The sequence below is a fragment of the Pseudophryne corroboree genome, chromosome 1 (assembly GCF_028390025.1).
Source record: "Pseudophryne corroboree isolate aPseCor3 chromosome 1, aPseCor3.hap2, whole genome shotgun sequence".
In the NCBI taxonomy this organism is placed as follows: Eukaryota; Metazoa; Chordata; class Amphibia; order Anura; family Myobatrachidae; genus Pseudophryne; species Pseudophryne corroboree.
Window position 1 is genome coordinate 846,478,646 of NC_086444.1, and position 15,250 is coordinate 846,493,895.

Sequence of the window (15,250 nt, forward strand, 5' to 3'; positions counted from 1 at the left end):
GCAACGGATGGCCCTAGTGGAATGTACATTAGTCTCGTCGTCGTCGACACTGGAGTCAGACTCCGTGTCGACATCTGTGTCTGCCATCTGAGGTAGCGGGCGTTTTTGAGCCCCTGATGGCCTTTGAGACGCCTGGGCAGGCACTGGCTGAGAAGCCGGCTGTCCCACAGCTGTTATGTCATCGAACCTTTTATGTAAGGAGTTGACACTGTCGGTTAATACCTTCCACATATCCATCCACTCTGGTGTCGACCCCGCAGGGGGTGACATCACATTTATCGGCACCTGCTCCGCCTCCACATAAGTCTCCTCATTAAACATGTCGACACAGCCGTACCGACACACCGCACACACACAGGGAATGCTCTGACTGAGGACAGGACCCCACAAAGTCCTTTGGGGAGACAGAGAGAGTATGCCAGCACACACCACAGCGCTATATAAACAGGGATTTACACTACACAAAGTGATTTTCCCTATAGCAGCTATACAATACAGTTTTGCGCCTAAATTTAGTGCCCCCCCTCTCTTTTTTACCCTATTGAGCCTGGAAACTGCAGGGGAGAGCCTGGGTAGCGTCCTTCCAGCTGAGCTGTGAGAGGAAATGGCGCCAGTGTGCTGAGGGAGATAGCCCCGCCCCCTTCACGGCGGACTTCTCCCGCTTTTTTTATGGATATATGGCAGGGGATTTTACACATATATAGTCTTAATGACTATATTATGTGTATTTTTTGCCAATGTGAAGTAATCTTATTGCAGCCCAGGGCGCCCCCCCCCCCCCCCCCCCCCCCCCCCCCCCCCAGAGCTCTGCACCCATCAGTGACCGGAGTGTGAGGTGTGCATGGGGAGCAATGGCGCACAGCTGCAGTGCTGTGCGCTACCTTAATGAAGACCGGAGTCTTCAGCCGTCGATTTCCTGGACGATCTTCTTGCTTCTGGCTCTGCAAGGGGGACGACGGCGCGGCTCCGGTACCGGACGACCGAGGCTGGGCCTGTGTTCGATCCCTCTGGAGCTAATGGTGTCCAGTAGCCTAGAAGCCCAAGCTAGCTGCAAGCAGGTAGGTTCGTTTCTCTCCCCTAAGTCCCTCGTAGCAGTGAGTCTGTTGCCAGCAGATCTCACTGAAAATAAAAAAAAACCTAATAAATACTTTTACTAGAAGCTCAGGAAAGCCCCTAGTGTGCAACCAGCTCGAGCCGGTCACAGATTCTAACTGAGGTCTGGAGGAGGGGCATAGAGGGAGGAGCCAGTGCACACCAGTAGTCCTAATTCTTTCTTAGAGTGCCCAGTCTCCTGCGGAGCCCGTCTATTCCCCATAGTCCTTACGGAGTTCCCAGCATCCACTAGGACGTCAGAGAAAACAAGTTTAAGAAGGAACTAGACCAGTGGTTCCCAACCTCGGTCCTCAATACCCCCAACAGGTTCCAGGTCTCCTCACAGGATTGCAAGTTAAATAATTTGCTCCACTTGAGGGGCTTTTAAAATGTGTCAGTGAGTAATGAATATTCCTGTTCAACTGCTGGGTGACCTGGAAAACATGAACTGTTGGGGGTACTTGAGGATTGAGGACCGAGGTTGGGAACCACTGAACTAGACTACTTTAGGTGGGGAACGTATTTGGCAAAATAGAATAAAGAGAATACTGGAGCTTGTAACACAACATTGGGAGAGATCCGGTTAGGATCCCGGATGACAATAACCCGGCAGTCAGAATACCGATGCCAGAATCCCGAAACTATTTGGGATGCACACAACGACACTGGAGGGGGTGTGGGGGATTGGAGGTAAGGGGGTTTGTGTGTGTATTAGGATTAGAATGCGCCCTGTGGGGAAAGGGGGGAGGTTAGGTTTTGGCTGCGGGAGTTTGATGGTATGTATACTTACCTTCACGTTGGGATTCGGAACATTGGGATACTGTGGTCACTATTCTGACCGCCGGCATCCCGAACGCCAGCAAATTGAGCCCAACCCTGTTGGCATACTGTGTTTTTGGGAGAGTAGTGACTAGAGAGAGAATAAACTGTAAAACAGTGGATACAGTAGAACAATACAGAAAATGGCCCTGTATAAGGATGCAAATTTATTCAGCAGAGTTCACAGGATGTTTTGGGACCACAGGTCCCTCCATCAGGGAAGTTTAAAATAAAATGTCCACATTTATATAGGAATAAACTAATCAGAGTAATGCAAGAGGACAATGGATCCACAGGTTGCAGTTAATTTCCCGATGGTCGGGATCCCGGCAGTCAGGAGACCGATGCTGGAATCACAACAGCCGATGAAATACAGATGGTCTGAATCCAGACAAACGCTCGGTATTCCCCCTCGGTTGATGGGTCCACGCCACCAACCGAGGGGGAATATAATCGTGTGGCAGCGAAGCGAGCCACCGTGTCTTAAGCGCGGCGAGCGCACTCCATGTGCTGCTGTCTGGATTCCGGCGTCTGACTCCTGACCGCCAGGAAATCATACCGAATCTATCACCACAAATTACACTAACAACCAGATAAAATATTCAACAAATTGAATAAATCGTAATCAAGGTATATCTGGGGATATAACATTTCACATTGTATCTTGGCATTTCTGGTGTGTTAACATAAGAAACTGTTCACATAGGAGTACGTATTATTCATAAATGAGGTAGGGATTTAACATCAAACGGGGAATAACAGGATGGAAAGTATACTGTAAAGGGAAAGGTATTGCAGATTGGGGAGCTCTGGATTAAGTGTTTGTGGTAAGACAAACATAATACCTGCTTAGTAACCATACTACTTAAACAGTTATCAGCAATAGCAAGCTTGCAAGTTCTTTTAGCAAATGGTCATACAGAGTCTTGTATTTTGAAAAGGTATACTGTTAATAACAGCGTGAAACTCATTTAATATTAAGAGGGAGGTGGATGACTTAAAAGTCCCCCCTCCCAACACACATGGTTGCAACTGCTACAGGACGCACTTTTAATTAAGTATTGAGGTTATATTTTGTGGTGGTGTATACATAAAAATAAGCTAGTGTCAAGTACCTTTACAAAGAGTATAGTTAAGTTAACGTGAAACTCAGACTTAATTTTGCAGGAATACGGGTGTTATATAAATTATAGCATATAATTATAGCATATTAAGCACAATCTATTGTAGCTTAAATGATATGATGTCGGCTACACAGGTAATTACAATAAACATTTTTACCCTTTTGATCCCATCTGAACAACGGAATATTAAGCATAAATTCCTACAATATCATGTCTACCCAGGTAATTTTTGTGTATGTGACTACTTTCTATAGTCTTAATTGATTTAAATGTATGCAAATTTGTTTTTACGATGGCTTGGAATAGGGGAAACTGCTACAAAGTAGCTCTTGGCAATGAAACTGGGTATCAGCAAGATTGCCATCCGAATTCAACAAAATCTGGGTATCAGCAAGTATGTCATCCAAATTCAACATAATCCATGCTCACCTTGTTAGTAGCAAATATTACCACCCACATTTGTGACAGAAAAAATATACTACACAGGGTTGGATTCGATTTGCAGGCATTTAGTATGCCGGCAGTCAGAATACCCAAGCCTAACTCCCCACCCCCATTCCCGCAGCCTAAACCTAACCCTCCCTCTCCGCAGCCTAAACCTAACCCCCCTGGGGTCGAAGCCTAACCCTAGCCCTCCAGCCGTGGCCTAAACCTGACTGGATCCCATTACACAAGTCAATGAGCTAGCTGTCAATTTCCCAGAACCCCGATAACTGCATATCACTTGAGGTATATACCCAAGGTGCAAGAATAATACCATAGCATTCAAGACTGACACTTGTTGCAGAAACATACCTTGCTGGAGAGGCTGTGTGCTGGTGCTGGGGTTCTGACAAGATGTGGTGTTGCTTGCTGTGGAAGCAGTCACGAGTCGGACGTAATGAAATTTGCTCCCGGGAACTTGGATCTGCTGCACATTTGGAGCGGCTGCAAGGGGTATGATTGTTTTGAACTGAGGTGTGTTGACACCACTAACTGTTATAGTTTGAACCCCTGGTTTAATAGACTGAAAAAGAACAAAAAAAATAACTTCAAATATATTTAAAAAAAAAAATACAAATGGACAAACAGCGATTCCTAACCAGTGCCAGGATACATTTTCGTCACCAGAAAAGACTGATATGTTGCATCATTTTAGCTCCCGCAAACAACTAATAATGTTGTAGACTTGTCAATTGTTGTCATAGTATCAAAAAGTTTAACACTACAGTATGTAAAAAATAATATTTTAAACCTACCGGTAAATCTTTTTCTCCTACTCCGTAGAGGATGCTGGGGATTCCGAAAGGACCATGGGGGGGATAGACGGGCTCCGCAGGAGACATGGGACTATAAAGAAACTTTAGAATGGGTGTGCACTGGCTCCTCCCTCTATGCCCCTCCCCCAGACCTCAGTTAGAGAAACTGTGCCCAGAGGAGACGGACAGTACGAGGAAAGGCTTTTGTTAATCCAAGGGCAAGATTCACACCAGCCTACACCATCCACACCGTATAACCTGGAATATACGAACCAGTCAACAGTAGGAAACAGACCAGCATCAGTCAAAGACTGAACAAAACTGCAACATAACCCTTATGCAAGCAAATAACTAGAAAAAGATTTACCGGTAGGTTTAAAATCTTATTTTCTCTTACTTCCTAGAGGATGCTGGGGACTCCGAAAGGACCATGGGGATTATACCAAAGCTCCCAAACGGGTGGGAGAGTGCGGATGACTCTGCAGCACCGATTGAGCAAACATGAGGTCCTCCTCAGCCAGGGTATCAAACTTATAGAATTTAGCAAAAGTGTTTGAACCCGACCAAGTCGCCGCTCGGCAAAGCTGTAATGCCGAGACGCCTCGGGGAGCCGCCCAAGAAGATCTCACCTTCCTAGCGGAATGGGCCTTCACCGAATTAGGTAACGGCAACCCAGCCGTAGAATGAGCCTGCTGAATCGTGTTACTGCTTAGAAGCAGGAGCGCCAACCTTGTTGGCTGCATACAGGACAAACAGAGCTTCTGTTTTCCTAATTCGAGCCGTCCTGGCTACGTAAATTTTTAAGGCCCTGACTACATCAAGGGATTTGGAATCCTCCAAATCTCCCGTAGCCACAGGCACCACAATAGGTTGGTTAATATGAAAAGAGGAAACCACCTTAGGCAAAAATTGAGGACGAATTAGCAACTCAGCTCTGTCCACATGGAAAATCAGATAGGGGCTTTTGTGAGATAAAGCCGCCAACTCAGACACTCGCCTTGCAGACGCCAAGGCCAACAACATAACCACTTTCCAAGTGAGATATTTTAATTCCACGGTTTGAAGAGGCTCAAACCAATGAGACTTAAGGAACTGTAACACCACGTTAAGGTCCCATGGTGTCACTGGGGGCACAAAAGGTGGCTGGATATGCAGCACTCCCTTCACAAAAGTCTGGACTTCCGGTAGAGAAGCCAATTCCTTCTGAAAGAAAATAGACCGGGCCGAAATCTGTACCTTAATGGAACCTAATTTTAGGCCCAAATTCACTCCAGTCTGTAGGAAGTGGAGAAAACAGCCCAGATGGAATTCTTCCGAGGGAGCATTCTTGGTCTCACACCAAGACACATACTTCCTCCAGATACAGTGATAATGTTTCGCTGTCACCTCCTTTCTAGCCCCTATCAGAGTAGGAATGACCTCATCCGGAATGCCCTTTTCAGCTAGGATCCGGCGTTCAACCGCTATGCCGCCAAACGCAGCCGCGGTAAGTCTTGGAACAGACAGGGCCCCTGTTGCAACAGGTCCTCTCTGAGAGGAAGAGGCCACGGATCTTCTGTGAGCATTTCCTGCAGATCCGGATACCAGGGCCTTCGAGGCCAATCTGGAACAATGAGAATTGCCTGTACTCCTTTTCGTCTTATGATTCTCAATATTTTTGAGATGAGAGGAAGAGGAGGGAACACATAGACCGACTGAAACACCCACGGAGTCACCAGGGCGTCCACTGCTACCGCCTGAGGGTCCCTTGACCTGGCACAATACCTCGGGAGCTTTCTGTTGAGGCGTGACGCCATCATGTCTATTTGAGGCAGTCCCCACTGACTTGCAATCTCTGCAAAGACTTCTTGATGAAGTCCCCACTCTCCTGGATGGAGATCGTGTCTGCTGAGGAAGTCTGCTTCCCAGTTGTCCATTCCCGGAATGAAGACTGCTATCAGAGCGCTTACATGATTTTCCGCCCAGCGAAGAATTCTGGATGGCTTCCGCCATTGCCACTCTGCTCCTTGTTCCGCCTTGGCGGTTTACATGAGCCACAGCCGTGGCGTTGTCTGACTGAATCAGAACCGGTAGGTCGCGAAGAAAATTCTCCGCTTGACGTAGGCCGTTGTATATGGCCCTCAATTCCAGTACGTTGATGTGTAGACAAGCCTCCTGGATTGACCACAGACCCTGGAAGTTTCTTCCCTGTGTGACTGCTCCCCAGCCTCGCGTCCGTGGTCACCAGAACCCAGTCCTGAATGCCAAACCTGCGACCCTCTAGAAGGTGAGCACTCTGCAGCCACCACAAGAGAGATACCCTGGCCCTGGGGGACAGGCTGATCATCTGATGAATATGTAGATGTGACACGGACCACTTGTCCAGAAGGTCCCACTGAAAGGACCTCGCATGGAACCTGCCGAATGGAATGGCCTCGTAAGACGCCACCATCTTTCCCAGAACTCGAGTGCATTGATGGACCGACACCCTTTTGGCTTTAACAGGTCCCTGACCACGTTCTGGAGTTCCTGGGCCTTTTCCATCGGGAGAAAAACCCTTTTTTGTTCCGTATCCAGAATCATGCCTAAGAAAGGCAAACGGGTCGTTGGAAGCAACTGTGACTTTGGTAGATTGAGAATCCAGCCGTGCTGTTGCAACACCCTCAGGGAGAGTGATACACTGTTCAGCAACTGTTCTCTCGATCTTGCTTTTATTAGGAGATCGTCCAAGTACGGGATAATTGTGACACCCTGCTTGCGCAGGAGCACCATCATTTCCGCCATTACCTTGGTGAAAATCCTCGGGGCCGTGGAAAGCCCAAACGGCAACGTCTGAAATTGGTAATGACAATCCTGTACAGCAAATCTCAGGAACGCCTGATGAGGGGGATATATGGGGACATGAAGGTATGCATCCTTTATGTTTAGAGACACCATATAGTCCCCCACCTCCAGGCTGGCGATGACCGCTCTGAGCGACTCCATCTTGAATTTGAACCTTTTCAAGTATAGGTTTAAGGATTTTAAATTCAGAATGGGTCTGACCGAACCGTCCGGTTTCGGTACCACAAACACGGTTGAGTAGTACCCCGTCCCCTGTTGAAGCAGGGGAACTTTGACCACCACTTGTTGAATTGCATTTAAAACTACTTCCCTCTCCGGGGAAGAAGCTGGGAGGGCCGATTTGAAAAACCGGCAAGGAGGCACCTATTCGAATTCCAACTTGTAACCCTGGGAAACAATGTCTATTGCCCAGGGATCCACCTGTGATTGAATCCAGACGTGGCTGAAAAGTCGAAGACCTGCCCCCACTGGGGTGGACTCCCTCAGCGGAGCCCCAGCGTCATGCGGTGGATTTTGTAGAAGCCGGGGAGGACTTCTGTTCCTGGGAACTAGCTGTAGTTGTCAGCTTTTTCCCCCTGCCCTTACCTCTGGCGAGAAAGGAAGATCCCCGTACTCTCTTGGATTTATGCGACCGAAAGCATTGCATCTGATAATGTGGCGTTTTCTTTTGCTGTGAGGAAACATAAGGTAAAAAAATGGATTTACCTGCAGTAGCCGTGGAAACCAGGTCCGTGAGACCTTCCCCAAATAATTCCTCACCCTTGTAAGGCAAAACCTCCATATGCTTCTTTGAGTCGGCATCACCCGTCCATTGTCGGGTCCACAGGGCTCGCCTAGCAGAAATCTCCATGGCGTTGGCTCTGGAACCCAGTAGGCCAACGTCTCTCTGAGCATCTCTCATATATAGGACAGCATCCTTAATATGACCCCAGGTCAATAAAACGGTATCCTTATCCAGTGTATCAATTTCAGCAGACCAGGTATCTGTCCATGCTGCTACAGCGCTACAAACCCAAACCGACACTATCGCCGGTCTGAGTTTTGTACCAGTATGTGTGTAAATTGACTTCAACGTAATCTCTTGCCTGCGATCAGCAGGATCCTTGAGGGTTGCGGTATCTTGAGACGGCAGCGCCACCTTTTTGGATAAGCGCGTCAACGCTTTGTCCACCCTGGGAGAGGATTCCCACCGTATCCTGTCCTTAGCCGGGAAAGGATACGCCATAAGAATCCTTTTGGGAATCTGCAGTTTCTTGTCTGGAGTTTCCCAAGCCTTTTCAAACAACTCATTTAGCTCATGTGAAGGGGGGAAAGTAACCTCAGGTTTCTTTTCCTTATACATGCGCACCCTCGTGTCCGGGACCGAGGGGTCATCTGTGATATGCAACACATCTTTTATAGCAATAATCATATAATTAATACTTTTTGCCAATTTCGGGTGCAACCTTACATCATCATAGTGGACACTGGAGTCAGAATCCGTGTCTGTATCAGTGTCTGCTACTTGGGATAGTGGGCGCTTTTGAGACCCAGAAGGGCCCTGTGACATAGTGAAAGGCAGGAATTGACTCCCTGTACTTCCCCAGGACTCCGCTTTGTCCAACCTTTTGTGTAATAAAGCCACATTTGCATTTAAAACATTCCACATATCCAACCAATCAGGTGTCGGCGTTGCCGACGGAGACACCACACTCATTTGCTCCACCTCCTCCCTAGAAGAGCCTTCCGCTTCAGACATGCCGACACACGCGTACCGACACCCCACACACTCAGGGAAATCCCTAATCTGGAGACAGTTCCCCCAACAAGGCCCTTTGGAGAGACAGAGAGAGAGAGTATGCCAGCACACAACCAGTGCCAATGACCCTGGAAACACAAGTCCCAGCTATATACAGCGCTTTTTTTGTTTTATATATGTATATATATTGACTGCGCCCAAATTATATGCCCCCGCCCCCCTCCTTCAAAGCCCTCTGTCACCGTGTTCAGCAGGGGAGAGTCCGGGGAGCCAGCTTCTCAGCAGCGTGCTGTGGAGGAAATGGCGCTGGTTAGTGCTGTGGGATCAAGCTCCGCCCCCTCAGCGGCGGGCTTCGGTCCCGCTCAAAATACAAAAAGACCTGGCGGGGGATTGTATATTATAATGCCACAGCTGAATATACCTTTTATGCCAGCCAAGAGGATTATTGCTGCCCAGAGCGTTCCCCCTGCGCCCTGCACCCATCTGTGCCTTTGTGTGTGTGCGGGAGCAATGGCGCGCGCGTTACCTCAGTGAATATCCAAAGTCTTCTGCCGCCTGTGAAGTCTTCTTTCTTCGTATACTCACCCGGCTTCAATCTTCCGGCTCTGCAAGGAGGACGGCGGCGCGGCTCTGGGACGAACGGCAAGGGTGAGACCTGCGTTCCGATCCCTCTGGAGCTAATGGTGTCCAGTAGCCTAAGAAGCAGAGCCTATCACTGAAGTAGGTCTGCTTCTCTTTCCTCAGTCCCACGGCGCAGGGAGCCTGTTGCCAGCAGGACTCCCTGAAAATAAAAAACCTAACAAAATTCTTTATTACAGAGAAGCTCAGGAGAGCTCCCCTGCAGTGCACCCAGTCTCCTCTGGGCACAGTATCTAACTGAGGTCTGGAGGAGGGGCATAGAGGGAGGAGCCAGTGCACACCCCTTCTAAAGTTTCTTTATCGTGCCCATGTCTCCTGCGGAGCCCGTCTATCCCCCCCATGGTCCTTTCGAAGTCCCCAGCATCCTCTAGGACGTAAGAGAAAGTAATCAACTTTGCAATATTAGGTTAGCAAGTATATTTTTAATAGACAATGTAATAGCTAGCTATGAGGAAGCTCCAGTTAGGAGCGAAACGCGTCATAGAGGACTCGGCGGACCTTTACCTGCCGCAGTCATTCATTGCGAGGACGTGTGCACCTGTATTGAGAGGTTGATTGCAGAGAGACGGAGGATGCTACATGCAGCGGCTTTGAGACGGGAGCTCGTTCTGCTACAGGCACCTGCGGTGTGCCGAGCCCCGGTGCCAGACTATATCCTCCGAGGTTGAAAGGATACCTCTCTTACACCCTCAGAACTAACTACCTTGCTGGTAACACACGTAAAATACCTGCACTGATAAAAAGCAATTTATTTTTCACTGCACAATAGTGCTGGTTTCACTTACAGAACAATACCTATAAAGGTATATGAGATCTATATTTATAGGAACTTGGACACAGTTTCTTTATTACAGTTGGCAGTGACGTCCACTGTGGATAATGTTTTTTAGATTTGAATTATATGATCCACCTCTTTGCAATTATCGTATATTGTATATGTATTTTTTATTATATTTTATTGTTTTTTATATGCGACTAGTCATCAGAAATGAAAATTAACTATAAATGTTATAGAGTTGTGTATCAAGTATATTCATGTCCTATTGCTTCATTCTAATCAAATAGCGCAGGGAGAAAAAAGTTATAATGTAATAGCTGGCGCCTCTAATAACAGGCTCTAGTGGGCATAAATATTATCTACAAGAAACATTACAGCAAAACCTCTCTACTCAAGTGGTTCTAAAACTTTCTTGGATCACGCCGCCCTAGAGTAGCAGCATTTTTTCACAGCACCCCTAGGTCAAAAGCTTGGGGACCACAGCTTTACTCAGAGCTTAATTAACAAATATAGAATGTGTACGTATAAACAAGGACTCATTTACATTGAATCACATCACATAAAACATTGCCAGTCAACAGGAAAAAGCCACCAGTTCATTGCATTGGAATAGCAACTGAGGAAATCATAAAATCAAGGTCATTCAATACTGAATCTGCCTCCTTGAGTCTTACCAACAGAATGAATAATCACTTACATAATAAAGATGAATCATGAAATTAATCTCTACTTTTCACCCCTTTAACAGTCAACAACTAAGGAATAATCCCTCAGCGCTAGAGTTATTGGACGGAGGAATTTTAATATTTATGGGGTAAGTTTTGATTTATTACGCAATGCATGTATAGATCTGGTTTGGGGTCTGAGCCAAAGAAAGTAATCAGCTCTCTATACACTGCTGGGGTGTAGTATGCCAGCGGCCAGGCTCCCGGCGGCCAGCATACCGGCGGCGGAATCCCGACCGCTGGCATACCGACAGCTGGGCGAGCACAAATGAGCCCCTTGCAGGCTCGCTGCGCTCGCCACGCTGCGGCCACAGTGGCGCGCCACGCTATCTATTCTCCCTCCAGGGGGGTCGTGGACCCCCAAGAGGAAGAAAAGGTGTCGGTATGCCGGGTGTCGGGATTCCGTCGCCGGTATACTGTGCACCGGGATTCCAAACAGTCGGCAACCTAAATACCACCCCACTGAACAGATGGGTCTTTCTAAAAAATAAATACAAATCTGAGAGTTAATTGACATACATGCCTTAGAAACATAGGCAAAATTCATGCAGTGCACTCATTTGTAATGTAGGGCACATTAAATAATGACAATTAAGATGTATAAGATTGGTATTAAAAAAAAAATAGGATTTTAAATACCTACCGGTAAATCCTTTTCTCGTAGTCCATAAGGGATATTGCGGACACATTAGTACGATGGGTATAGACGGGGTCCAAAGGAGCCAGTGAAATTTCTTCCACTGGGTGTGCTGGCTCCTCCCCTCTATTCCTCCCCCCCCCCACACAGGGGCAGTTATAGGTAAACAGTGCCCGAAGGAGAAATTACATACTTGAGAGAAGGAACATAACGAGAAATGTGGTGAGATTTATACCAGCACACCAGAACATAACTGGGCCAGCAACATAAACAGCAACGGCTGAACAGGTAACCCTAACAGAGAACCTGCAGAAAATCACCGTGCAGAGGCGGGTGCCCAATATCCCTTATGGACTAGGAGAAAATAAGAATTTACTTACCGATAATTCTATTTCTCGTAGTCCGTAGTGGATGCTGGGGACTCCGTCAGGACCATGGGGAATAGCGGGCTCCGCAGGAGACAGGGCACATCTAAAAAGCTTTTTAGGTCACATGGTGTGTACTGGCTCCTTCCCCTATGACCCTCCTCCAAGCCTCAGTTAGGTACTGTGCCCGGACGAGCGTACACAACAAGGAAGGATCTTGAATCCCGGGTAAGACTCATACCAGCCACACCAATCACACCGTACAACTTGTGATCTGAACCCAGTTAACAGTATGATAACAAAACGAAGTAGCCTCTGAAAAAATGGCTCACAACAATAGTAATAACCCGATTTTTGTAACAATAACTATGTACAAGCATTGCAGACAATCCGCACTTGGGATGGGCGCCCAGCATCCACTACGGACTACGAGAAATAGAATTATCGGTAAGTAAATTCTTATTTTCTCTAACGTCCTAGTGGATGCTGGGGACTCCGTCAGGACCATGGGGATTATACCAAAGCTCCCAAACGGGCGGGAGAGTGCGGATGACTCTGCAGCACCGAATGAGAGAACTCCAGGTCCTCTTTAGCCAGAGTATCAAATTTGTAAAATTTTACAAACGTGTTCTCCCCTGACCACGTAGCTGCTCGGCAAAGTTATAATGCCGAGACTCCTCGGGCAGCCGCCCAGGATGAGGCCACCTTCCTTGTGGAATGGGCATCTACATATTTCGGCTGTGGCAGGCCTGCCACAGAATGTGCAAGCTGAATTGTACTACAAATCTAGCGTGCAATAGACTGCTTAGAAGCAGGAGCACCCAGCTTGTTGGGTGCATACAATATAAACAGCAAGTCAGACTTTCTGACTCCAGCCGTCCTAACTATATATATATATATATATATATATATATATATATTTTTAGGGCCCTGACAACGTCTAGTAACTTGGAGTCCTCCAAGTCCCCAGTAGCCGCAGGCACCACAATAGGTTGTTTCAGGTGACAACGCTGACACCCCTTTAGGAAGAAACTGGAGACGAGTCCCAGTTCTGCCCTGTTCAAATGGAAAATTCTAATATGGGCTTTTGTAAAACAAAACCGCCCATTCTTTTTGACAATCGCCTGGCCGAGGCCAGGACTAACAACATGGTCACTTTCCATGTGAGATATTGGTCAACAGCATGGTCACTTTCCATGTGAGATATTTCAAATCCACAGATTTGAGCGGTTCAAACCAATATGATTTTAAGGAATCCCAACACTATGTTGAGATCTCACGGTGCCCCTAGAGGCACAAAAGAACTGTATATGGAATACACCCTTTACAATCTGGACTTCAGGAACTGAAGTCAATTTTTTCTGGAAGAAAATCTACAGGGCCGAAATTTAAATCTTAATGAACCCCAATTTGAGGCTCAAAACACTCCTGTTTTCAGGAAGTGCAGAATCGACCTAGTTGAATTTCCTTCGTGGAGCCTTCCTGGCCTTACCCACGCAACATATTTTCACCACATGTGGTGATGACGTTGTGCGGTCACCTCCTTCCTGGCTTTGACCAAGGTAGGTATGACCTCTTATGGAATGCCTTTTTCCCTTCAGAATCCGGTATTCAACCGCCATGCCGTCAAACGCAGCCGCGGTAATTCTTGGAAAAGACATGGTACTTGCTGAAGCAAGTCCCTTCTTAGCTCCCCAGGCCCTTAGTCCTCTGTGAGCATCTCTTGAAGCTCCGGGTACCAAGTCCCTCTTGGCCCATCCGGAGCCACTAGTATAGTTCATACTCCTCTATGTCTTATAATTCTCAATACCTTGGTTATGAGAAACAGAGGAGGGAACCCATACACTGACTGGTACACCCACGGTGTTACCAGAACATCCACAGCTATCGCCTGAAGGTCTCATGACCTGGCGGAATACCTGTCCCGTTTTTCGGGCGGGACGCTATCATGTCCACCTTTGGTCTTTGCCAACGGTCCACAATCATGCTGAAAAACTTCCCTATGAAGTTTCCACTCTCCCGGGTGGAGGTCATGCCTGCTGAGGAAGTCTGCTTCCCAGTCGTCCACTCCCGGAAAGAACACTGCTGACAGTGCTATCACATGATTTTCCGCCTAGCGAAAAATCCTTGCAGTTTTGTCACTGCCCTCCTGCTTCTTGTGCCGCCCTTTCTGTTTACGTGGGCGACTGCCGTGATGTTATCCCACTGGATCAATACCGGCTGACCTTGAAGCAGAGGTCTTGCTAAGTTTAGAGCCTTATAAATTTGCTCTAAGCTTATTTATGCAGAGAGAATTCTCCAGACTTAATCACACTTCCCTGGAAATTTTTTCCCTGTGTGACTGTTCTCCAGCCTCTCAGGCTGGCCTCCGTGGTCACCGGCATCCAATCCTGAATGCCAAATCTGCGGCCCTCTAGAAGATGAGCACTCTGTAATCACCACAGGAGAGACACCCTTGTCCTTGGATATAGGGTTATCCGCTGATGCATCTGAGGATGCGATCCGGACCATTTGTCCAGCAGATCCCACCGAAGAGTTCTTGCGGGAAATCTGCCGAATGGAATTGCTTCGTAATAAGCCACCATTTTTTACCAGGACTCTTGTGCAATGATGCACTGACACTTTTCCTGGTTTTAGGAGGATCCCGATTAGCTCGGATAACTCCCTGGCTTTCTCCACTGGGAGAAACACGTTTTTCTGGACTGTGTCCAGAATCATCCCTATGAACAGTAGACGTGTCATCGGAAAAAGCTGCGATTTTGGAATATTTAGAATCCACTCGTGCTGACGTAGAACTACTTAAGATAGTGCTACTCCGACCTCCAACTGTTCTCTGGACCTTGCCCTTATCAGGAAAGCGTCCATGTTTCCTTTTAAGAAAAATCATCATTCCGGCCATTACCTTGGTAAAGACCCGGGGCGCCGTGGACAACCCAAACGGCAGCGTCTGAACTGATAGTGACAGTTCTGTACCAGGAACCTGAAGTACCCTTGGTGAGAAGGGCAAATTTGGACCTGTAGGTAAGCGTCCCTGATATCCAGTGACACCATATCGTCCCCTTCTTCCTGGTTCGCTATCACTGCTCTGAGTGACTCCATCTTGATTTGAACGCTTGTATGTAAGTGTTCAAATATTTCAGATCTCACCGAGCCGGTTGGCTTCAGTACCACAATATAGTGTGGAATACTACCCCCTTCCATGTTGTAAGAGGGGTACTTTGATTATCACCTGCTGGGAATACAGCCTGTGAATTGTGTGAGGGGGAGATGTC

General features: G+C 47.4%; 1 protein-coding gene across 1 annotated transcript in view; it reads right to left on the minus strand.

Moving 5' to 3' along the window:
• LIN54 (lin-54 DREAM MuvB core complex component) overlaps nucleotides 1-15,250 on the minus strand; it is a 157,353-nt gene that overhangs the window by 67,514 nt on the left and 74,589 nt on the right. Inside the window, exon 6 of the mRNA XM_063919931.1 lies at nucleotides 3,831-4,041. Within this exon, the coding sequence (XP_063776001.1) occupies nucleotides 3,831-4,041 (211 nt within the window). The remainder of the gene's footprint in view (nucleotides 1-3,830; nucleotides 4,042-15,250) is intronic.